General features: G+C 38.4%; 1 protein-coding gene across 13 annotated transcripts in view; it reads left to right on the top strand.

Annotated features, from left to right (window-relative positions):
* The window catches only part of EPS8 (epidermal growth factor receptor pathway substrate 8), a 141,133-nt gene that overhangs the window by 73,189 nt on the left and 44,541 nt on the right, over nt 1-23,403 (top strand). For 11 of the 13 annotated variants that reach the window (XM_037388209.1, XM_037388207.1, XM_037388213.1 and 8 more), the window contains 5 exons: nt 9,620-9,710; nt 10,827-10,900; nt 19,362-19,412; nt 21,147-21,214; nt 23,150-23,311. In XM_037388209.1, the coding sequence (XP_037244106.1) occupies nt 9,649-9,710; nt 10,827-10,900; nt 19,362-19,412; nt 21,147-21,214; nt 23,150-23,311 (417 nt within the window). In that variant the 5' untranslated portion in view covers nt 9,620-9,648. The remainder of the gene's footprint in view (nt 1-9,619; nt 9,711-10,826; nt 10,901-19,361; nt 19,413-21,146; nt 21,215-23,149; nt 23,312-23,403) is intronic. The other 2 variants (XM_037388216.1, XM_037388217.1) reach the window with 1 other exon arrangement.

The following is a 23,403-nucleotide window of genomic DNA, read 5'->3' as shown; positions in this document are numbered from 1 at the left end:
TAGGATTCCTGTAACACAGGGTAAGTTTTAAAGATAATGTACAATTTTCTGTTAGTGTCTATAAAGCACTCCATGCAAGGCAGGGCACAGAGGTTTGAACTCACAATTACTGGCAATGTTGCTGTTAAACACTACAGCTTCATAACTACGTCGCTTTGAGGACAAATTCTGCTACTTCTGTGGTTTGTGTGTGTGTGACAAGTGAAAACCTGGTCCCTTTTAGGAGACGTGATGACTAGATTTGAAATTAATTCAAATACTTACCAAGTCTCCTGTGTTGATTAATTCAAATACCTTTCAAGTCTCACATGTTAATTTAATACTTTCATGTATACATGATGTTTAAAGTACACTGAAAAATATATGGGGAATATTTTAAATTACATCTGAGAATATGAATACTCACTTTTCTAGCATTAAAATCTTGTTAAATCCCAAAACTTCTGATAGTGGTGTTTATTTTAAATCATGTTACCTAAAGTCATGAGCTTGCTTTTTTTTTTTTTTTTTTTTATATCAGCCTTGTGAAGCTTCATGTTCTGCCTTGTTTGCACATTATTTAGTTTAGACCTTTCTTAATAGGGAAGTTTGAGGAGTTAATCACTGTTATTGGAATAGTATGTGCTCATGTACCATGGTTTTAAAATAAAAGTTTTAGTTTTGCTATTGAGCTCTACTGTGAGCTTATCTTTCACCTGAGCATTGGTGAAATGCTATGGTCTGACTAATAATTTTTAAATCTGAAATGTTTGTTCACCTTTGTTACATGTGGCCTTCTCTGTTTTCATTTAACTTCATGGAAACTTTATATATATATATATATATATATATGTATGTATAAAGTGCCTATCACCATATTGATAAACATTATTTGGAACCCCTTATAGAAAATGTAAATATCACAGTAAGATACAGAGTGTGAACCCTTCCTGTAATAAAATTTGAGGCTTTTCAGACTTGTGTGAGTTGGCATTTGGAGCACTTTATTGGTGGAAGAGATCCAGATTTCATAAATGTTGCTGGGTCCATATCATCAAAAGATACCATCAAAACGTGGTCCACAGCAGTATGGAGCTTGGGCGTTTGAAGATAATCGGGAAACTAGTGCATGTTGCTCCTACTCAGCTTATTTTGTCTTGTTTAATTCAAGATTGTAACCTACTACTAACCTAGAAATTGGTTCTTCTAAGTAACTGGCTGATGGATTTTTATAGAAATGAGCCTTTGATTTATTCTGTGTGCTGCCCTGTTGAGAATAAATAAGAATAGATATCAGCTGTGTGGAGTGGAGGTTTTGTGTTTGGAGGGGGTTTTTTTCTTTTCTTTTAAATAGGGCTAGAATGAAAGTTTAAGTGGGGAACAGTAAGAAAGTCTTGCAATGGGACTCGCTTATTGCCATGTCTGAGACCATGATAACTGCAGTGTCAGTGTCTGGCTATAAGGCCTGCAAGATAAAAGCTAATACAATAACTTCACCAAAACTGAAGAAGGTGTATTTGTGAAAACAAGAATTAGACCTTGCCACGGTTCTATTAAACTAGGGAGGTGTTGATGAATGTTCCTGTCCTTTTTCCTCCTTCTGCTTGATGTTAATTGTTATGGTCTGGTTGGTGTATGTCAGTTCAGCTTTTGTTATGAACTCTACCACACCAATTTTAGTAATGTCAGCGTGTCATGACACAGCTATTAAGCTTGTGAGTAGACGTGGGTAGGTGGTTAAGCCAGTTCCGGTTGGACAACTTGCAGCAGCAAGCAGTATTTTAACTATGTTGGGAGTTCACTAATTTTTTTGACCAGACCAAGAGGAAAACTTTATTTAAAACAACATATGACACCTAAAGACATTGTCTTGTTAAGTATATACTGAATAGTATTACTACAGTAAGTCTTACCATTTCTTAACATTTTCACAAGCACTTCAGTGCAAGAAACTGTTCAGAAATATTTAATCAGCTACACTCACAGCCTGTTTCCAATGTGAAAGGGAAAAGTATGTCAAAATTTCATGATCTTTTTGACATTTGTCTTCTTGCTTATATGGCATCTGGGAAGAAGCACCCTCTGCATGCTGTTTCTTGCTGTTTTCTGCTGGCCCAACTAAACATACACACTAGTATTATAATGCTATTTATAAGTTCTCATTTCTAAAGTCAAAAGGTGACTTTCAAACCAGTGTCTGGGATGCCCTCTTGAAATCTTAACGATCTCATTTGAAGTATGGTGTAACAAGGAATAAAAGGAAGTAATGAAAAAAAATCAGAGACCATGAAGAAGAGAAATAAAACTGGTATCTGTGCTAGGTCAGCTGTATTCACCAGTCAGTCGTTCCAAGTCAGTTTGTTTAAAAAAAAACAACTGCAACAAACAAGCAAGCAAACAATAAAACTACTGAAAACTCAAACCAGAACAAATTATTGTACTTCTCAGGTGGAAATATTGAGTGCACTGTTGTAGCCATGTTGGAATTAGGATTTTCGAGTAAAAACAGTTTCCTTTGCTAGCTCGCTGCTGTACTTGGGGGTGGGGGGTGGGGGGGCGGGGAATAAAGTAGACCTGTTCCAGACACCTGGACCCTTTCTTAGGTCTGCAATAAAAGCAGTAGCCTTCAAAGTCAAGTGTGAATTGAGAACCACTGCTCTGAATTTCAATAAATATTAAATTAAAACAGAATTTAATTTTTAGCTTTCTCGTAACTGTTTTCCAGTGTTCAAGGAACAGCTTATAAGGGAGAAGGTGGTGATGCTGCTGGGGCTTGTCCCATGGGAATTGTTTTCCTGTATCCTTTGTGTGAGTCTACATGGGTGTGCAGGGTTTCCTGGGTGCTGTAGATGAGGTGCCGAAGTAAGCTCTGGTGCAGGATGCCCATGGCTCTCTAAATCCGTTACGACTTCCATTGGATGAATTTTTCTTCTTTGATCCTTTTCAAATACTTGAGGTAGACTTACCAGAGACATTGATTTTTTTATGATACTTTATAATTCCTTTTTTTCTATGTCCTCCTACAAATTCCTTCATGTGCCACAGATGCCGCCTTCTTTAGACTGTTCTGTATGTGTGAAGGGGTTTTTTGTGTTGGTTGGGTGCCCCCCCCCCCTTCCCCCCCCCCCCTTTCCCCCCCCCCCCCCTTTCATACAAGATACTGGTCTTCCAGCTGCGGTGATACTTTCTGCAAGGTCTGCATAATTATCCTGATCTTGGTAATTAATACTCATCTTGCTTTAGATGAGGTGGTTAATTCTCTAATTAAAAATAGCAGTGAGTGGTGGCTTTAGTGTTTGGCATATTTATTAACATTCCTTTGTTGCAATAGGGATTTGAAGTCTTTGAAGCTTTTGTATCTGTAAAGCTGTTTTATTTTCTTTTAATACAGTTAATTATAAATTATGGCCAGACCTGAGTGAATTGAATGGAAATAGGTCGCCGTGCCAGAGTAAGAACGTGTTTTCAAGCAGGGTCTTTATTAGTGTGGCAGTAAGGGCTAAGTCTATGAACAGGATCTACCCGAAATATATTCGTTCAGTTCTTTCTGTTGGTCTTCATATTTCTGCTTTTTCTCAAAATAAAGGACATTTATCTTTACTATACTGTTACAATTAATTTCATTAACAGTGAATCACTGGAAAATGTCATAGTAGGAAAAAGAAGATTCAAAATGCATTTTTTTGTTTTCCCAACAGAAAGCTTCTCTCTTCGGTAACAGTTCTGGCTCTGAAGACTGGTCTTGAATTATCATATAGAGTTTACTACTTTGATAATTATATCACCATATTGTCTTAATAAATTTATCCTGTCCCTCCTGCTGAAAGGAATCTCAGTGATGAATGTAGTGTACTCCTTCTGCTGAAGGACTGAGGAGAAAATACTATTTTTCACAAAGTCAATGAAAACTGTAACACGGTTTGTAACTGGATAAAGCAGCATTGATTGAGCTCATCTGCTGGACTGCTCTGTGCAGGTGAATACGCTTACAAATCCCTCCTGCTGGGCAATGCTCTGTCCCCCTGTCATGTGGTGTTCCCTGCCTGGCCAGAGCAGTATTCATTTATGTCACAGTCATTAGTCTCTTGAAATGCTCCTACCTCTCTGCCCCCTTAGACAAACGGGCAAATAATATTCTGGGTTTAAGTTCAGGTTTCTATCAGGAGTGAAATTCAGGGGGAAGAGGGGGGCATATCCAGTCCTTTCCTTCCTGCCCTCAGGTTTCCTTAGCAGGAGCCCCGGTTAGCTAACGTTGCATCCAGCAGAAGGGTGGGTTGGGGATGCACTGAAATCTAAACACAGGATGCAACTCAGTGCAGGCTTGTATAAACTGAGATGCAGTGTAATTCGTGCCAGTGGCCATGCAGGATTACTCTGAAACCAGAGAAGACATGAAAGTAACAGCACTTTCAAAATTATTTTTTTGCGGCTATTGTATTAACATGTTTGCTTGAAGTCGTCATACTTGGACACAGGAATGTATACTGCAGTACCTATTCCTTTCTCAGAAAGGTTCATTAATAGAACAGCCCAATCATTAATAAGATGGCTTGAAAGAGTCAAAGAGGACAACAGCCAGAGTGGTGGTGAATGAAGTCCAAGTGTTCTGTCTTGAAACTGCATCACTTGCAGGGTCTAAGTTTCAATTTTCTGTGTGATTTTTGCTGTCATCTTTTTGACCAGCCTTTGGATGCTCCAATCCTGTTAATTGAAAATAGAAAGCATTACAGTACAAAGCTGCTGCCAGCCCAACCAGTAGCAGTTTGTCTCAGAGCAATTCTGATATCAATGTACCGAGGATGGAAAATCCCCAGTGATCATTTCCAAAGTAATACTCGCTTATGCATGCAAGTGCATCTTGGTGTTTATCTTGAGGCAGGATGTTGAATAGCCAGCAGAACTCATGTTTGCTCTCGGTGGTTGTCTGAAGAAGCCCCAGAGCAGAGGGCAGCAGCAACATTTCATCTGACTCCTGGGACATATTTCTGTCAGGAGTTCCCCATTTGTAAAATTTGTGACTGGAGTGGAGATACAAATAGGAGAGTGTTGGGTCAGAGCAAGGTAGACACAAGAGGAGAAGACACCAAGATGCAAGGACATAAGGAATAACTAAGAAATTATCTTAGTGTGGAGAAACAGGGGGGTTAGAAGTAATAACTATTCAAAAATGAGGAAGGAAAATGTGTGTGTGTGAACAGGGCGAGGTTCGAGGAAAAAACAAATGAAAAAGAGTAAGTCATGCAGCGAGTTTTAGTAGTTCATATTCTGTGGAACAACAGTACTGAATGTTGTGGGATAGCAGTAAGAAGCATTTTTATAGAATGCATGATGAGTTATAGTGTAGCATGGATATATCTGGGGTTTTTTTGTTGTTGTTTTTGTTGTTCTGTAATATTTTTTCAAAGGGAAAGGGTAGAGAAAGTGTCCCCTGATCTGACATTACTGCAATGTCAGATCCGCTACAGATATGCATTACCTTGTAATAGTTTAGGCTGGAGTTACAGCCTGTGCCTGCTATCTACCTGGGGAAGAATTCTTGGGGTTTTTTTGGGTTTTTTTGTTTGGTTGGTTGGTTTTTTTTTGGGGGGGGGGGGGGGGCATGTGATAACAATGGCTTATTACTAACAATATTTGGTTAATCAGTAGATAATTATTGTTCCAGCCATTCTTGGCTTTCCTTTTTCCTTCCCCTACATCCTTCTCTCCTTAACCCTTTCCCCCTCCATAATTTCTAAAATGTCCATGCTGTTAAGCTGTTTCTCTTTCTGTCCATCTAGTGGTGTGATATGCTACTGGGTGGGACTGATGGATTCAGGATAAGTGGAAAAAAACACCTGTCTCTGCAATATCTCATTTTCTTTAATGAGATAGTTCGGCTCTTCTAGAAAAGGGATTTTTACAAGTAAATTGAGGCATTTTTTTACCTTTAGTTCCTACTAGGAAATTAAACGGCAGGGCATGTGAGTTGCTGATGTGCCAGCTTGTTGATGCACAGGGACTGTATTGCCTTTTATTAAGCTGCTGTGCTACAAGAGGTATGGAAGGTGGAGAGTATGTGTAGCATTTGGGCAGATCCTTAAAATGGCTATTTATGTCTGATATAATAATGTTGTATACCAGTATAATATTCCTCATGGTTGGGATTAAGCACCTCTAACTGTTGGCTACTAAAGAACCAAAGTATATCTGTCTCCAGAAATGGTTTGTGTGTTACAAGGGCTGGAGCCTTGTCATTTATATTGCTGCTTACTATCAATATGCTGAAGTCCCTTCAAAAATAAAGCTGATGGCAACAATGAAGTCCTAGGTGGATTTCTTTTTGTTCAGTCTCTGACACTGTGGGAAGAGAATTCAGTATGTATTTGTTTTTAGGAATTTCAAATTTACAACTGTTTTCTTACTGGGTTTAATAATATATTTAAAGATAAATACCTTAATATTTATCTTTGTTTCTTATTATGTTAGCTTTTTTCTTATTATTAATATCTTCTTAAATGGTTATTTAGTTTTCCTGGTTTAAAATATTTCTTGTTCAGAGTACGCATAGTTTCTTTGCAGAATCCTCAGAAAGGCATGACCGTTCTTGGGCATATTCACAAGTAAACTGTTAGTACTTCAGGCCTATTAAAGAGGGATCATACAGTTAATTTTGAAGGATGTTTATCTTAAAGTCCAGAACACCAGCGTGTGTTGCTGTGAACTGCTGGGCTGAGGTGAAAGGGAAGATTAAAGAGGAAGTGGAGTTTATTAATAGACTCCTGGATTACAATGGCTTTGCAGTGTGCATGAGTTGACTTTTGCTATGGGACTGGTTGTAAGAGATGAAAGAGCATTTGAGATGAGAAATGCAGCAGAGAAAGCTGTAGAAGAGAATAATAGGTGAAGCACTGCACATTCTGTTATCCTTTTGTGGGTCTTTTTTCTTCTTTCCATCATGCACTTAATAAAAAATGTAAAGAGTTTTCCTAAAATATTTTTTTTTGGAAGCATTTAGGTTGAAAGAGATGAAACTGCCTGATAATTTGGGGGAATTACGAGTAGCTTTTTGATGCTGTTACGAATATTTGGACTAATTATAAATAATGACTGAAAGGATTTGTTTGTATTCATATTCAGGAGCTTTCTTGAACCAAGTGATAGAAGCATTGCGTAGCCTCTTGAAATTGTCATGTCAAAATAGTTGTCTTGGCATTTGGTTTTTTAACAGTGGAAACGGGCATGAGGGACAGGAAGTACTTGTTGGCTTTACTCGGCTATCAAATAGCAAGTGTTTCGTTTATCAGCTAAAACTAAAACTTTTGTGCTTACTTGGCAGAACAAACTGCTTGCCTTTCTTTTTTCTACAGATAACATTTCTGACTTCAGATTTTCATTATCACTTGATCCAAAATATAATTTTAAAGCTTTTTATATTTACTCTAAGTGCTGTCATGCCTGACAGTGGGCAAGTGTTTAGTCATGAGGCATGTTTTCTTCCCTTAATGTGAAAATCTGCTGCTCAGCTTCATTGCTGCTTTAAAACTTGGTGTGTTATGCTAACTTTAAAGACTGAAGCTTTAGTTTCTAATATATTACATTCCTTCTACTTAAAATATGTTTCACCACTTTCATAAAATTAAGTGGAGCACAAATAACCCAAGTATTTGTCAGATTAAGATGTTAGAGGAATGAAATAATTTTGAGACACTCAAACCAAGTTTTTTCCCCACATCTCACTTTAAAGGAGATAGCTGTGGAGTTTGTTATAAATAGAGCTATGAAAAAGACTGCCAGTGATAAAAGGGTATGGCAAATAGAATTATTAAATAATGTGTGCATGGAGAGCAAAGAAAGTTGGGGATACTGAAAAGCAATGGAGATAATTTGTGTCAGTTTTTTTGGATCTGGTCACTCTTAGGAGGCTAATCACAGGGTAACAAATTGAGCAATGGTTGCATGTGGTGTTGCAGAGAGTAAGAATTAATGGCCAGCAGGAAATCTTGAAGAGCTTAATGGCAGCATGAGCTGGAGAGGAACACTCTTGAGTAGCTCTGGTCCCTGCAGTTGCTGAAATGGAACAAGGAGTGCACAGTGACCTGGCAAATTCTGCTGAGAAAATGAATATTTTTATCTTTTCAAGTCATGGGACAATTTCAGGATGCTTCCCAAAGGTTGTAATTGCTAATGAATTGAGCAGTACTCGTCATGGATAGTAACTTATTGGAGACAGCTGCTAAGTACTGCACTCTACAAAAACTGGCTTAGAGCAGCTAAACAGGATACCAGTATATGTCAGTAAAGATGTTTTGCAAGGAGGAATCAAAGGTTTAAAAGAAAAATTTTAAAAAAGAGGGATAGTAAGCAAAATTGCCAAGTATGTGCTCACTAAAGGCAATACTACACTTCCACATGATTCCATTTGGCATGTAGTTGAGACAGCTCAGTTCTAGTTAGCTTTGCTAACTGCATCTCAGGTAGATGTCAGGCGTTCCTCGGAAAGGCACAAATATGACTGTTCTCAATACAGAAGACCAAAAGCAGCTCCTATGTCTCCAAGAACAGAATTGGATTTTGACTGTGGTTTTGCCTGAAAAAGGAAAGTAGCAGAACATATGTGGGTACAAAATACAGTATGCACTGTAGGTCAGTCAGCTGCTGCTGCTTTGTACAAGAGAACAGCTACAGTGAGGCAGTAAGTTGACTTAGTGATTCAGGAGATAAGCTGGTTGTAAGGTGGCTCTAGTACAACAAAGCAAGTTGTGCTAATTTTGGAAATGGAGGTTTTGTTAGGTACAAATTTTATCTGAGGTACTTTTGACTATTTTGCAGAGTTAAAAGAAATCTTCTGTTTAATGATTGAGATGTTAAGAAACATTCAAATATGTATTATTCATATAGGTATAAATGAAAGAATATTTGCCCATGGTAAATTTGAATAGGGATTTGTTAATTGTTTAGAGGCTTGTGAAAGTCACTTTCCAGAGTCAATTTTAACTTAAATGGGCACATTATTAAAGGGAGAAGGCATTCTTTTAGCTGTTTCATCATGGCTTTTTCAGTATTGCTGTTATATGAGAGGTTCCATTTGGCATGCCAAACTTTCAGGATGTTAAATGCTTTAAAAAAGAAGGGCTTTTTTTAGTCCCAAAATTGCTAGCCAAGTTTTCTTTTGTGCTAACAGTTGTGTTTTGTTTTGATTGTGCATCTTTCTAACAATTCAGCTAATAAGTTTCATAGAGCATGTATCAAAAGGTAATTTCAAAAGTTTCATTTGAAAGAAATGAGCTGAGGGTTAAAATCAGGCATGCTTAACTATTAAAGTTGCCAATTGGAACATCTTGTTAATTTCTGCAGTAGATGTTGGGTTTTGTTTAGTCAGCCTTTTATTTCTAAAGCTATTCCTAAAGGCCATTGTATCAATAATAATAACTTTATTCACTAAATTATAAATTATTTGAAGCAATAACTATCACATTACAACTGGGAGAAGTTTCATAACGGGTCTTCAAGGCATCACCACGATGCAAATAATAATTGAGCTTGTTGATGCAATTTCTTTCCCATTTCAATGATAATTTTCTCGTTAGGTTTGTGTTACGTATGTATTAAACCTTCATCTTTTAAGAGACTTCAATTCATATGCTATTGTTTCTTTTCCCAGGTCGTTTCCCTCAGTAAGTGGCAATAAGAATGAATGGACATATATCAAACACTCCTCCCGGTGGATATGGAAGTTATTTTCTTCAAATGAAGTAAGGTTATGCCTCTGATCTTCCTTTTAAGGACAAAAAATAATGCTGTATTTTCTTCTTTATGCTTTCATTTCAGATAGAGCTATAATTGTTAGTTCCCATTGGAATAATACAAAGGCAGTTTCTTTAAAAGAATGTGCATTTTTACAACCATGTAACCAAACTGACAGACACGATATGACTGATTTTTGTTTTAGTGTAAGGTTAAAGCTGTATTATTGAACAGAATCATCTGGAACAGAAAATAAATTGCTGTAGCCATAACATACTTACTGTATTACTCTGAGAGGTCTTCTTATGCTTGAGGTGTTCAAGCTTAGCTCTGAGTGAATGCATTTTTATACATAAAAGATGCAGCTGCCCTTTCCATCTGTGAGAAAATATTGTTTCCTAGTAAACAGGACTAGCAACTGCTACCTGAAAGTAGGTTACCTGAGATAAGGTGCTCCCTGCATTAGAAGCATGGCACTAGGCTCATTTGCAGCCCTAGTGACAACTGACTTAATCTGATGCTGAAGAACACGTACATATGAGCAGGGCATATGTGCTGTCCTCATTGCTGTCCCTTTAAAGTGAATTTGTGCATGACTCACTTTTGTTGTTACAATGTTCGGAAGTTGGATTGCCTTTCCATTTGTTGTAGGCAATGATATTCCTTTTAAGTCTTTTATGAAAAGCAGTTAAAGTTATTAACAACAAATGACACCTGTGTGTGCAGGAAAACCCTCAAAATCCTATCGAGTCTTTGGCATAGTCAATATTATTGTTGTTGTTATTGTTATTATTATTATAATAATAACAACAACAATAATAATGTAGTTTTGATTACTTATGGTAATATTTGTGTGCATACCACACTCCCATTGTGTGCGATGTTGTATTAATGCACCCCCCCCCCCCCCCAAAAAAAAAAAAACCCCAAACCAAACTCAGAAGGGCTTCCAACCTAAGTGAAACGTGCTTCATTGTATTCATGGTGCAGAACAAATATCCCATATCATTACCTCTGTTAGGTAGGTATATATAGTCCTGCATAAGGGGAGGGTTTTTCTCAGTGCCTGTTTCTCTGTGGCAAATACATCTATACAGAAATTGACCAGAAACGTTTTCTTCCAGTGGCTATGGTTCCCCAACGTTTGCTCAGACAGAGAGGGAACAGAATTCAAGAACAAGTGCAAAAGCTCTTTATGGTAAGATGGCATGAGTTCTCTAAACTAATATGTTTAATTTTTGGTTTAAATATTGATTGTGATGTCATGGTAGGAATATTTTATGCATACAAATCTGAAAGTGTATGTCTAAACACATGGGTGTGTATGTCAACAGAATAAAATAGCAAAGTGATTTTATTCCTACTAAAACTAACTAGGCTAGCTAGAAAATGTTTTTTTATGGTTTACTAAGCAGGGAACTCCCACCTGCTAATTTTTAAGGCAGCAATGTATAAAGCATTTATCACAAAACTGAATGATCCTATAGCTAAGGTATGTACCAAGGAGAATGTGTTCAGGGGTCTAGCAGTGCTATTGGTTTGATTCATGACCTGTGTCTCCCCCTGCCTCCCCAGTTTTATCCCCTGCTAGCAGAAAAGGAATTTACAATATTATTCTTGTTTGACACAAGGATTTCATGGAAATTAGATTTGATGTAATGGATTTGGAGTCCTATTTGGCCTGCTATTGTCAACGGGCTTTGTGACTGTTAAACGTGATGTTACTTACAAATGCCTAAATGTTGTTACACTTAACCAACTACAAATGCTAGTATTTGTCTTGGCTGTGTATGCTCCTCTCTACCCCATGGCCAAATGACTGTGGAGGCAGAATGTAGTCATGTTCCTTGCCCGCCAAATTGCACCATTTCCTGGTCATCCACCTCCAGTGTGAATATATCCTGCTGATAGCTGTGCTAATGGAAGTAGAAGCAGCAGTGAGGCTGAGAGATGTTCTGTTGTGTAAATCTGTGCCTGTTGTTAAATGCTCTTTTGAAAGTCAGCAAAACTGATGAGGTTTGCAGCGAGAACCCAGTCCTGTGCAGGACCCCTTGCACCTCAGCCTGCTCTCCTTTGTTGTATCTACCACCTCTTCTGCAGGTTAACAAACTGGAAAGCTCAACGAGCAGAGGCTGATAACTGCAACATCCCTAGTAGTAACTAATCTTTTCTCCCTCCTGTTGTGGGTGGGGTGATGGCTGGGAGTGGCCTTGGACGTTAGGGGAGTGATGGCAGGATGCTTCCTGGCATTAGAAAGGCGTTAACTTTGCCCTTGGAAGGATTCCCTGCAGGCCTCGAGTTTGGTTACTCTTCCATGGGCAGATGAGAACTTTGTTCTGTTGGTTGCCTTGTTCGCTTTCAAACTGCTTCAAAATTCCTGAGGCTAAAAGCCCCCAGGGGAGATTGGAGGTGTCCTGGCTTTGTATCCTCTGAAAAGAGGAGTGGTGTGAAAAAACTGATGTGGTTTGGTGGCTGAAGGCACTGTGCTACAGTAGTGCTGAGGTCCACTTTAGAAAAATCAGCAAAGACAGAAGTAGAACCCATTTAAAGCATTTGTTATTTGGCAACGAATGTTGCATGTGAATAATTCTAAGTTAAAATTTGTCTTTTTTTAGTGGTATGCTACAAAAGTCAGTCACTTCACTGACTGACTATTAAAGGCAGGAACTGCAACTGAGGAAAATTCAGAAGTGATCATTTTAAACAATGATGTCTGCATCCTGTATGGGTTCATTCAACGAACTGATTGCACGTGTTGACAGAAATAGTAGGTGGTAACAGAAACCAGCAAGAGACATTGTGAAAAACTCTTAGCAGATTATTTCTTTATGAGATGTTAGGAGAGTGTTGCACTTTTCTTTTTCATTTTGTATCATAATAATAATGATTTTTCAGGAGTATGTGGTTTGAACAGTGTGACGGTGCTAGTGTCTTCACTATGTCCTTTAATCTTTGTGGGCTTTGAAAATAGTAAGTCTTTGAGCTTTTTCTTATCAAACATGATTGGATAGTCATATGTCAGTAGAAGACGGGGACAAGTTAGTTGATTTGAGGTATATAATGCTAAGCAGCCTTTTACTTCTAACACACTTAATTGGATTCAGGTACCAATTGAAAATGCTTAACCATATAATTGCTGCATGGTGGCTTCTGTAAAATGAATTGTTGATCTTGGTTCACTTCCATTGTTGGTAGATACAGCACAAAACCGTAGCTGCAGTTGCCAGGAGCTGAATGAAGTAGACAACTCAATTATCCTGGAGCTCTGAGTGAAGATATATTGGCACAGCTTTTAGAGAGGAATTTGCACATTTTACTGCTGCTTCTCTGTTTTGCATGCATAAAGAACTAGACTGTCAGTATCGCCAAATGTATGAACTGGAGAAAACAGGAAAACGCCTAAAACCTTCCTCAAACTCTGGGCAATTCTAATTTTTTAATTTTAGCAACAATGTTACCATTCTGCTGCATCCCATGTGTGTCTTTTCTTCCCTTGTGATGTTAGGGATTTTCATGCACACTGTCACGCAGTGCGTGGGAAACAATTGAATGATACTGGAACTGTTAAAATATGGTAAAAATATGTATTACAAAATATTTTATTATGATTTATTTATAATTAATAACTAACAAATATTTTATTTGAGACCCATGTGACTGAAAGCCTATAAAGCAGATTGGAGGTGTCCTACCTTTCTTTTTACATTTTATATTATGTATATGTATGTTAAATGTCCGTATTTTACTTATGTAAATACATAAAGCTAATGTATAAAGATTCACTTACAATATATTGGAAATATATATATAGTCTTACTGTAAAAGTAAAATGGACCATGTGCTTTGAGAAAAAGTGACAATTTAATGTTAGCGGCAAACTTTGTCCATGACAAACTTCCTTCCCTTGGAAGGCTATTGAATGTCATTTGGATTAAAGCATCTATCCATGGGTATCAGCAAGTGAAGATGGTACCTGGGATCCACAGTGACCACTTGATCTTGAACTCCGTTTATTCCAAGCATAGTAAAGACTAATTAATAACAGCAACAATAATAATAATAGTGATGATATTAATATGTGTGTGTATATATATGTGTGTATATATACGCACACACACACGTATGTGTCATGGCATAAAGTTTATCTCTTGAGTCCCAGTGCTGAGGTGATTCATAATAGTTCAGTCTTTCAGTCATCAGGCAAAATGTTGGCTCCAGTGCCAGTGGGAAAGGAGGCTAAAGTTTTATTGGTATTACAGACAGTTCCGTTAAAAACTAGACCAGAGTCGTCATTATCTCTGGTGTGGTTATCTGATAGAAAAAACTTCCTTGCGACTGCTTTTTTTCCTGTGTCAAATAATCCCTTTTGTTATCCATCGTTTCCTTCCTGAAATGAACTGTTTTCTATTTGCATGATAAATCTCTTGCTGAACTGGGAGGGAAGATGCGCTCTGCACATTCTTATGGGGTTTATTTAATTGTTTACTTCCTGATCTTTCAATCTGAAGTGGGTTTTGGCTCCTACTGTCATCTATTGTTCTGACATTAGCTTCTCCATCTGTCTTCTGCAGCTCTGCTTGTGGAGAGATGGGTGGCATCAGTCAGCACCAATAGCCAGGGTTGCGCTGGGGGGTTGCCGGCAAGTGACAGTGTGGAGCAGCCCCCTTCTCCAGGAGTAGTGAGCCAATGGTTCACTCCAAATTGTTAGATTATTATACGACACAGGATTGAAAGATGTTGCTAAAATTGTCTTTACACTGCATGAGAAAAGACTAGGCATTTTTTTGGTGTTTATCTTCTCATGGCTGTGATTAGGTGCTAGCAGTGAAATTGCATGTGTATTTTTGCATTGCTCCAATACCTCGTTCAAAGCAAGAACTGTAGTGTAATATATTTAAGGAAATCACAAGCACATCATAGACTAGGTAAACGAGTCCGTTGAAAGAAGCCATCCATGTCACATGCTTGTATTATTTAATACTCAAATGAATTAAACTGACTCCTAAACAATACACTTTCTTTGTTAGTTAGTTCCATATAGCCATCAGGGAGAAGCTTGTAGCATAAGTTTCTGAAAATGCTAGCATTTGCCTCTCTGAAAATGAGATTTGTTTTGGACTCAATTTTGACCTTTCTCCCTGGATGTGTAGGTTCTGTCTCCTGCACTTTGCTCTCAGTATCAAGTTGAGTTTTTCCAGCTGCTGCAATTCGTTCTTAAAGGGGCATCAACAATCAGTCCAATGTAAACCAGAAATGTATGGTAGTAAACTAAGTATTGGGCTTTTCTGCTTGATGATGTGTGGTAATAATTTATACTGGCACTCCAGGATTCTTAGGACAGCTTGTGAGGAAGATTTATGGCCACATGGATTGCCTTCAGATTTCAGAGCTTTGCCTCTTTGTACACTGTACAGGCATTTTCCAATTTGACTATGGAAGGGGAAGATGGGATCCACCATGACCCTTCTTTGTGTTATCATAGCCATAGCACTGATAACATTTATTACGTCTGGCGTATGCAATTATTTGTAAGACACTGGTGTAAGTGTAGGCATAGAGATGCCTCATTTCTGTTTTAGGCATTTAGGAACTGAATATTTATTGTGTCTAAAGGTATTGCAGCTCTAACCAGCACCACCTGTGCTTCAGGTCATCTGTTAAGACCCAGCTTGAGATCTTTTGCTTTTGGTAAGAGTTTCACCTACCTAGATAAAGAGTTAGATTTCCTCTGCTGTGATACATTTCTCTGTGTGATCTGGACAGTGGCACAGAGCCAAGCTATGGCTGAGTTTGTAAAGCAGCTTTCTAATTTGCCATACTGCTGCATCCTCGTCCAGTTGGAAAATGGGTGAGACAGGACTCTAGCTATGTCAGGTTCTGTTCATAGCTCTGCCTCAACGTACCTTGGGCAGCACTGGCGTTTTTGTCTGAAACTGCGCAATAGTTACCCTTTCCAAAGTATGAAATGGTCCTTTCCAGAAATAACTGGGGATAGCGCAGATTTCTTAGTGTACTGAGGGCAAGGAAGAGAATGAATGATGGCAATCTTGAGTCCTGTTTTTCTAGTAGTATTTTTGACTCTGCTAAAAGTCTTTGGTCAAGAGGTTGGGTTTGGTGTTCTGGTGGTTTGGATGCTTCCAAAAATAGTATGAAATCAGTACCTTTTAACATCTTTTAGAAACCAGAAACATGGTCCATTCTGGATGACTGGGAAATTCAGTAAATTCGCAAAGACATGAATAGCAGTAGCATCTGTCTACAACAGACAGTGGGAAGAGTATTAGTTTCTGTGGATCAATGTTTCTATTCCTTTGAAGGTTTAGTAGCTGGTAGATCTTACAGTCAGGACCTAGGAGTGAAATGCTGTGCTGCTTTTAAGTTAATTACCCTTGTGTTGTGAGAGATTTTATTTTGCTCAAATTCTTCTGCGTTACATTTGCTATAGATTGTGATTAAGAATTTAATTTAAATGTCTTCTGCCATGATCCTTTTTATTTTTTTCCTCTTTATCAGAGAGAAAATACTTTAGGTAAATTTTGTGCAGCATATCAGCACGGTTTGAGCAAACTGCGATATTAAGGCTGCACTGTATTTTACATGTTGGACGTAAGAGCTGCAGTAAGTAGAATAAATAGAAAAAAAACCTCATTAGTTCTGATAGTTCTGTTCATCCTTTGATAGTTTTATACATCCTATCTGGAAGTCTCTGTTGCAGAATTTCACTGTAGCTTCAATAACTCTCTTCATGCATGAAGGGACCTGTGAGAGGCTGATACTGACTGGGAAGATTAGGAGAGTGAAATGGAGCATACCGAATTTTTTTTTTTTTCCCTTGGTGTCAGGGATTGACCCCAGCCAGCAACTAAGGGCCTACCTAGATGCTTGCTCATTCCCCCTGTCTCCTCCCTGCAGCAGGATAGAGAAGAGAATTAGAAGAGCAAAAGCAAGAAAAAACTGATGGATCAAGATAAATACAGCTTAAGTGAAGCAAAGAGAGAGGAGCAAAAGGTTCCGAGTAGTGCAAAGGCAGTCACTCACCACCTGCCACAAGCAGACCAATGCCCAGGCAGTCTCTGAGTGAGGGCTACTTTGGAAAGAGTACCTGCTACTTTTATTGCTGAGCATGACATTATACCATATGGAATATCCCTTTGGTCAGTTAGGGTCAGCTGTCCCAGCTGTGTCCCCTCCCAGCCTCTTGTGCACCCCCAGCCCACTCACTGGGGCAGCAGAGTGAGAAATAGAGAAGGCCTTGACTGTTCAGCAACAGCTAAAACATCTCTATGTTATCTGCACTGTTTTGGTCACAAATTCAAAACATGGCATTCAGGCTGCTGTGAAGAAAATTAACTCCATCCCAGCCAGACCTGGTACATTCAGTAAGTCAGCAAATTCTGTTGTGTGTTTTCAGTAGGGTATGAGTTACTTGCATTTGAAGAACATGTAATAAGTCAAGAGGAATTTTCAGTGTTTCTGTAAAAGCAGTCAGATTAATATTGATGAATAATAATCAACTACGTTGATATGTGGAAGAGTTGAGGAGATGGAAGCTACATTTCCAGAAGAATGGTAGTGGGCAACTCAGTAGGAAAAGAAGAAAAATAAGGAGCTGTATATGGATGAAAAAAGACTGAGAGTCATATGCCCAGATATAGCTGACTTGGAAGCGGAAATGTGGAAATGTTGTAGGAAGAAGCAGCAAACCCTTGTGTCATCTGGGTAGAGAAAGATCAAGAACAGGTTTGCAGGCTTGTATCAATTTTGCTAGAAGTTCAAGGCAGTGGAGCACATCAGCAGAAGTGGGTGCAAAAGGATTTGGGTCCTCCTTCCTGAGGTCAAGGTGAGAACTTGTGGAGGTTTGTAGGCAGAATCTAGGACATGAGCCAGGCACTAGGAGAAAGCAGAGGCTGAGATTTAGTTTTGAGCTAACTGGCAAAAAACATGGGAAAGAGGATGTGTTCTAGATACCACCCTTTTTTTAAATTATTTTAATTTTTTTCCTTCTTTCCTTTGTGTTATGTTCATGTTATCATGGGGGGACTTTATTTGTTCTTCCTTCATTGCAATTTATACCAGGCAGCCAAAAACTCCATCTCTCGGGGAGCCTGGGTGCTTAGCAGCTGGATTGACCCTGTATGAGAAAGAGTATGTACTTTCTAACCATTGCATTGTAAAAGAGTGAAAAACAAAGGTTGAGGAAAAACCCTTCCAGAAGCAAGGGAAGAATTTTGCCTGATGCTAAGGTACTTATTAGAAGATATATTCTGAAAGGTGAATACTTTCAGGATGGAGCGGTTACCCGTAGTATCTACCTTAAGCTCCTCTATAGCAGTGTTAACATTCACAGCAGCTATAGGCTGCTGCTTAGCTCATCCAAAACCACGTAGAAGTTGCAGCACTGAGCAGTAATAAGAGCCTGTAGGTGCCCTCTTTTTTTTTTTTTTTTTGTTTGGTTTGGTTTGTAACTGCAACAAGACTTGGAAGCCTCCCCAGTTTTAGTTTGCATGCTTTACTGCAGAGTTTAGATTGCATCAGTTGCTTGAACTTCCAGAAAAGGGAGTTTCCAAGTCTGCGTAAGTGACATACATTACATGGTGGTTTTTGGCAGAAGGACCTGTAGGATAACAAGAAGAGGTGGTCGATGCCCCAGGCCTGTCAGTATTTGAGGCACTTGGACAATGCCCTTAATAATGTGCTTTAACTTGTGGTCAGGCAGTTGGACTAGATGATCATTGTAGGTCCCTTCCAACAGAAACGTCCTGTCCTAAATGATAATTTCAATCTCTAGCAGGTTCTAACAATCATTCTGCCTGCATTAAAGATATAAATAGGTAAACAGGAATTGTTGCTGAACTCAGTATGGACTGTCAGTTGTGGTGACCTATCTTATTGTTTAGTAACACAAACAAACTTTTGCTAATTGGAATTTTTTTTTATGTTCTTCTTGCTATTCTGTTGTAATTAAGAACACAGAACTTGAGGTGTTCTCCGTGGCTCTCAAGTGCAGGCAACCACAGATTTTATTAGCACTCAGAAAGCTGTGTCTTACATAAACACTATTGTTCTCACCATGGTGTAGTGTGTTGAAAACCTTGCTATCATGTCTATTGTGAGTGTTGTGCTGCTCTCTGGAAGAGGATGTGTTAATCAGTGTACAAATAGTTTTGGATATCCTGTCTTAACAGAGGACAATTTCTGTGAAGCAGAGCAAGGAATCTCTTGCAAAACTTACTCTCAGTTTTTTAATTCCTTTAGAGCCTGTACATATGCCAGGATTTCTTTTGTTTATTTAAAACAACTCCAACTGTTACTGTTTGCAGGATTTATAAGTCTTACAGTGGATTAGTGGATTTAAAGTTTCTTATCCTTGTTTAATTTGATATCGTTAAAAAACCATATCTTTTTTTCACCTAAAAGAAGATAATAACAGTCAAAACTGAATATCTGAGGCATTGTTAATTGAAACAAGTGACTTTTCCTTTCTGTGTGTGTGTCTCTCTCTCTCTCTTTTAAAAAAGCATGTATTCTTTCTTACTGGACAATGTTTTAACTATCATTTACAGTCCATAACAGAAAACTGTTAACTGATCCTCTTGGAGATGCAAATAATTATATGGGGTTTAACTAGATACTGCTTTTTAATTCCCTTGTTTTGTTAGGAACAGATGGACTTTACTTCTTCAGATCATCATCCAAACAAAAAAAGAAAGGTAGCAAATCAGACAGTACTGCTTTACTGACTGTTTTGTTGGGGTGTGCATGTGTGTGTCCATAGTCGTTAAAAAGAAAACAAGAAAAAACTTCAAGTAACATGCTGCAAAAGCAGAAATGGTAGTTACAGTTGAAATCAATGCAGGTCCCCTGCCCTGGGATTTCAGAATAGTGGATAATGAAAGTAAGACATCTATTTTGAAATATGCATGCACCTAGTTAAGAATTCTTATAATTCATGGTGTTCTTGAATTTGTCTGATTGTGCTGCACACTTCTCTTGCTAAAGCAAGCTGAGTAGCTGCTGTACAGGAGCAGGATGGCTTTGTTGCATGAGTGACGTTTGTCATCATGGGAGGGGAGATTTGAGCCAGTGAGATATTTCAGAAACTGTACTGCCTTTCATGAAAGTCACCGAGAACTGGAGAGATAATAGTGTGATTATAATAAAAGGTGACAAATACTTCTACAGGTGACATCTGAAAATGAGGGCACTGCTGTCTTTGTCAGCACCTGAAATCCCTGTATGAAGGAACCCTGGTCACAGAAGAGACCTTTACAGTGTGTCTTTTATGGTGTCCTCACTGGAGATCTCCATATGTGCTTGGTAGTAGTTAGCATCTTTTTATTTTGCAAAAAGTAACTTAACTTTCCTGTCAACAGAATCACACATGTTTACCACCAAGTATGATGAAATTGATGTATTTTGTATATACATCAGGTACTTTCCTTCCAAACAAAATCAAACTGCCTATTTTACTTAAGATCAGAAATCAGGTTACTTAATGAAATGGAGAGAAAAGACTTGCCTACTTGCGGAGTTTCCTTGGACCTCTCTTGGCCGTGTCACCTAGTGACTTTCTTCCTTAGACAAAGCTCCTGGTGTTCTGGATCAGGCACTTAAGGGGAGTATAGTGAAAAAAAAAGAAGAACCTGCCAAATGTTGCATTCAATTTTTTTTCCACAGAAGTTGAAAAGTTTTCTTCAGTATTAATCTAAATTCGTTAATTTGTGATGTGGATGTGTGTCGTGTCTTCATCTTGCTTTTCCCCTTCCCTCCTCACCTGTTTTAATATTAACCTATTGTGCAGAGTAAAAGGCAAATTACAGTTCTGATTTTGCAGCGTTGTGTTTTGTTAGCTGAAAAATATTTCTGTTTAGAGATAGTTGGTGTGTCTGTCTTTTTTTTAAACTCCTTTCCATCCATATTTCTACATTAGTAATTCATCAAATTGAATAATTTAAGGAAAAATAAAGGCTAAGTCAGGTCTGTTTTGTGTGTGGCTTTGTTGTTTTGCAGATTTAACATGGGAATTTTATATATATCAAAAAATACTTTTGCTTTCAAAAGCATTCATACAAATACAGCGAGCCTGATGCTAGTTATCATATTGCTACCAAAGTGGCAAGCCTGTGATTTTAATAATCAGGCTTCCCAGTGAAGCTTTTTCAGTCAGAACACTGCTCCCTCCGGTGTCCTGACTCACTGTGATGAGATAAGTGGATTTGGTTTGCACTCACTGGTAACCGATCTGTTAATATCATTGACAGAAGTATGATCCTTTTGCTGGGCTGTGTAGGGGTGAAGGTTTTTTGTGTCGAAATAGAGAAATTAACAGCAGCTCACCTTTTGTTTTGATATATACAACTAGTCTTAAGTGTCTCTGAGAAGTATTCAAAACAGCAGGATAAGAAGTTCAATGAATAATTATTCTTCCGTTTCCTCCCATCTAGAACAAAGGAAGAATTATGCACGAGACAGTGCCAGCAGCATATCTGAAACTTCGCAGTATCATGTAGAGGTGAGATGAAGAGTGATATACCAATTATAACTTTCGGTTACATGCAGTTATTTTTGCCTACATGATTATTGAGGATACATAATGCTTGAAGGCATATACATCTTCCCAAACATCCTACCAGCCTGAGGTCACTTCAGAACAGATTACACTGAAATGTCTCAGATTCTATAGCTTTGCCATAATGAGCTGAAATTTTGATGTAGAAGAATGTAAGCAAAGTTGTGTGTAGTTTGGCAAACGGACAGGACTTCTCAATGGGATATCAGTTCAATGTGTTATGCTACCCTGTCTCTGAACCTGGCTTGTTGCAAGGATGAGGCAGAGCTGAAAAACCCTGTGCTGTTGGCGAAGCACACTGGATGATATTTAAAATAAATACTTTGATCAGTTATAATCAGCAGAAGTGACAGAATATTCAGAAGGAGCTGAGCATTAACCCCTAAAAACCCCGGTTAGTCTACTGTGTAGTAATTAAACAAATATATTCTGTCTGCACAAATTCTTCCCCCAGTGTGAAGTCCAAAGTATGTTACTTCCTGTCTTAAGCTGCTTTGCAGAATTACTGCGTGCTGCTGTCATATTTTATCCAGGAGTGTTATATTTCAAATATTCAGCAAAGTAAGCCTGCGTGCCCATATGGAGCCTGTTAAGCACTTTTGGATGCAGTGCTTCATTCTCTAGTCTTGCTTTGGCACAAACCTTCTTCCACTTATTTCTAACCACTGTCATGGGTTAAGTGCAGTCTTACAAATGCCATAGATTCTCAGCTCCTTTTTGCTGGGTTTTAAATTGGCTGTTAAATATGAGATCATATGCAGAGAAGTCTCAATTTCAAGGGCTTCTATCCTATGATCAGCTTGCAAATGAATATTGTGTTGCTTCTAATTGTCTGTCTGTTTTTCTTTGGTTTCTTCTTAACGGCTTTGGTACTGTACTGGCATAAAAATTAGTACTTGTATGTGGAGTCCAAGCATCCCTGTGAGCAGCCAGTAGAGAGTTTGTTTCACTTCTTTTATATACTTTGATTATATGCAGCTTATATCTACTCTCATCTGTCATTACTAAGTGGTGGTATCCTGTAAGAGAAGAAAGCACACTTAATTATCTTTTTTCTTCATTTTTAAAAGTTATTTAAAAGATAGATATGCAGGCATATATTAAAATTGGTTCTTCACTAAGCATGTGAAGCTGGATTTATGCCTGGACAAAATGAAATAATTCTGTGGATTTCCTTGCATGGTTGGCATGTTGAAGGAGAAATTGTCAGAACCATGACAGGAAAGCCAGTTGACGTGATATCTGTGAGGTAGTATTTAATTTCTAGACCATTAATTGAATCTGGAGAATATTCCAAGTTGGTGGGGAGCAGAAGTAGTTAGTATACTACATTTTTACAGTGAGCCACATAAAAGAAGCGACTAGCCTGTCCATAAGGTATCCCAGTCAGATGCAAGCCCATTATGGCTGCCACCAGCATGCTAGCTGGCAGCTCTGGAAGAGGTGAGGACACTCCAGGTCAGAGTGGTGGTACATTGGCAGGGTGTTTCTGTGATGCTTCTGCTTACACTTTCTGGATGCAGCTTGCCAAGAGAGACAGGTTTTCACTCCTCAAGAAAGCTAATTAAATACTCAAGGGTTAATTCTAGCTTTGATACCTGAAAGATGTCAGAGTGTGCCTTCAAGGCTAACCATCTACTGTAGTGAGGAAATGACAGAGAATGACAAACGGTGAGTTACAAAAATCAGTTCATTTGAAATGACATTATGGACTAAACAACATCTCTTGTGGCTTGTTGGTAGGATCTGTCATATACAAAGGCACTTTTATTCACAAATAATTTGTATTGCTGTTTCCTGGCTATTTGAATATTGACACTGCCAAGCAATGGGGAAAATTGCAATTTTTTATTTTTAAATGTACATCCCATTCACTAGCACTTGACCACCTTTGTTCTGGACCGAAAAGAGGCAATGATTACAGTAGATGATGGAATAAGGAAGCTGAAATTGCTGGATGCCAAAGGCAAAGTCTGGACTCAAGACATGATTCTTCAAGTGGATGACAAAGCTGTCAGTTTGGTGGACTTGGAATCAAAGGTAAGATCTGTGAGTGGCAGTCTCATTTTCAGAGAGAGAGAGAAAAAGGGAACAGGCAGAAAAATGATGTGTGTGAGATTCAGTATTTTAAT

This window comes from Falco rusticolus, chromosome 5, assembly GCF_015220075.1.
Source record: "Falco rusticolus isolate bFalRus1 chromosome 5, bFalRus1.pri, whole genome shotgun sequence".
Taxonomy (NCBI): Eukaryota; Metazoa; Chordata; class Aves; order Falconiformes; family Falconidae; genus Falco; species Falco rusticolus.
Note: the sequence above shows the minus strand (reverse complement) of the source record. Positions and strands in the feature narration are given on the sequence as shown.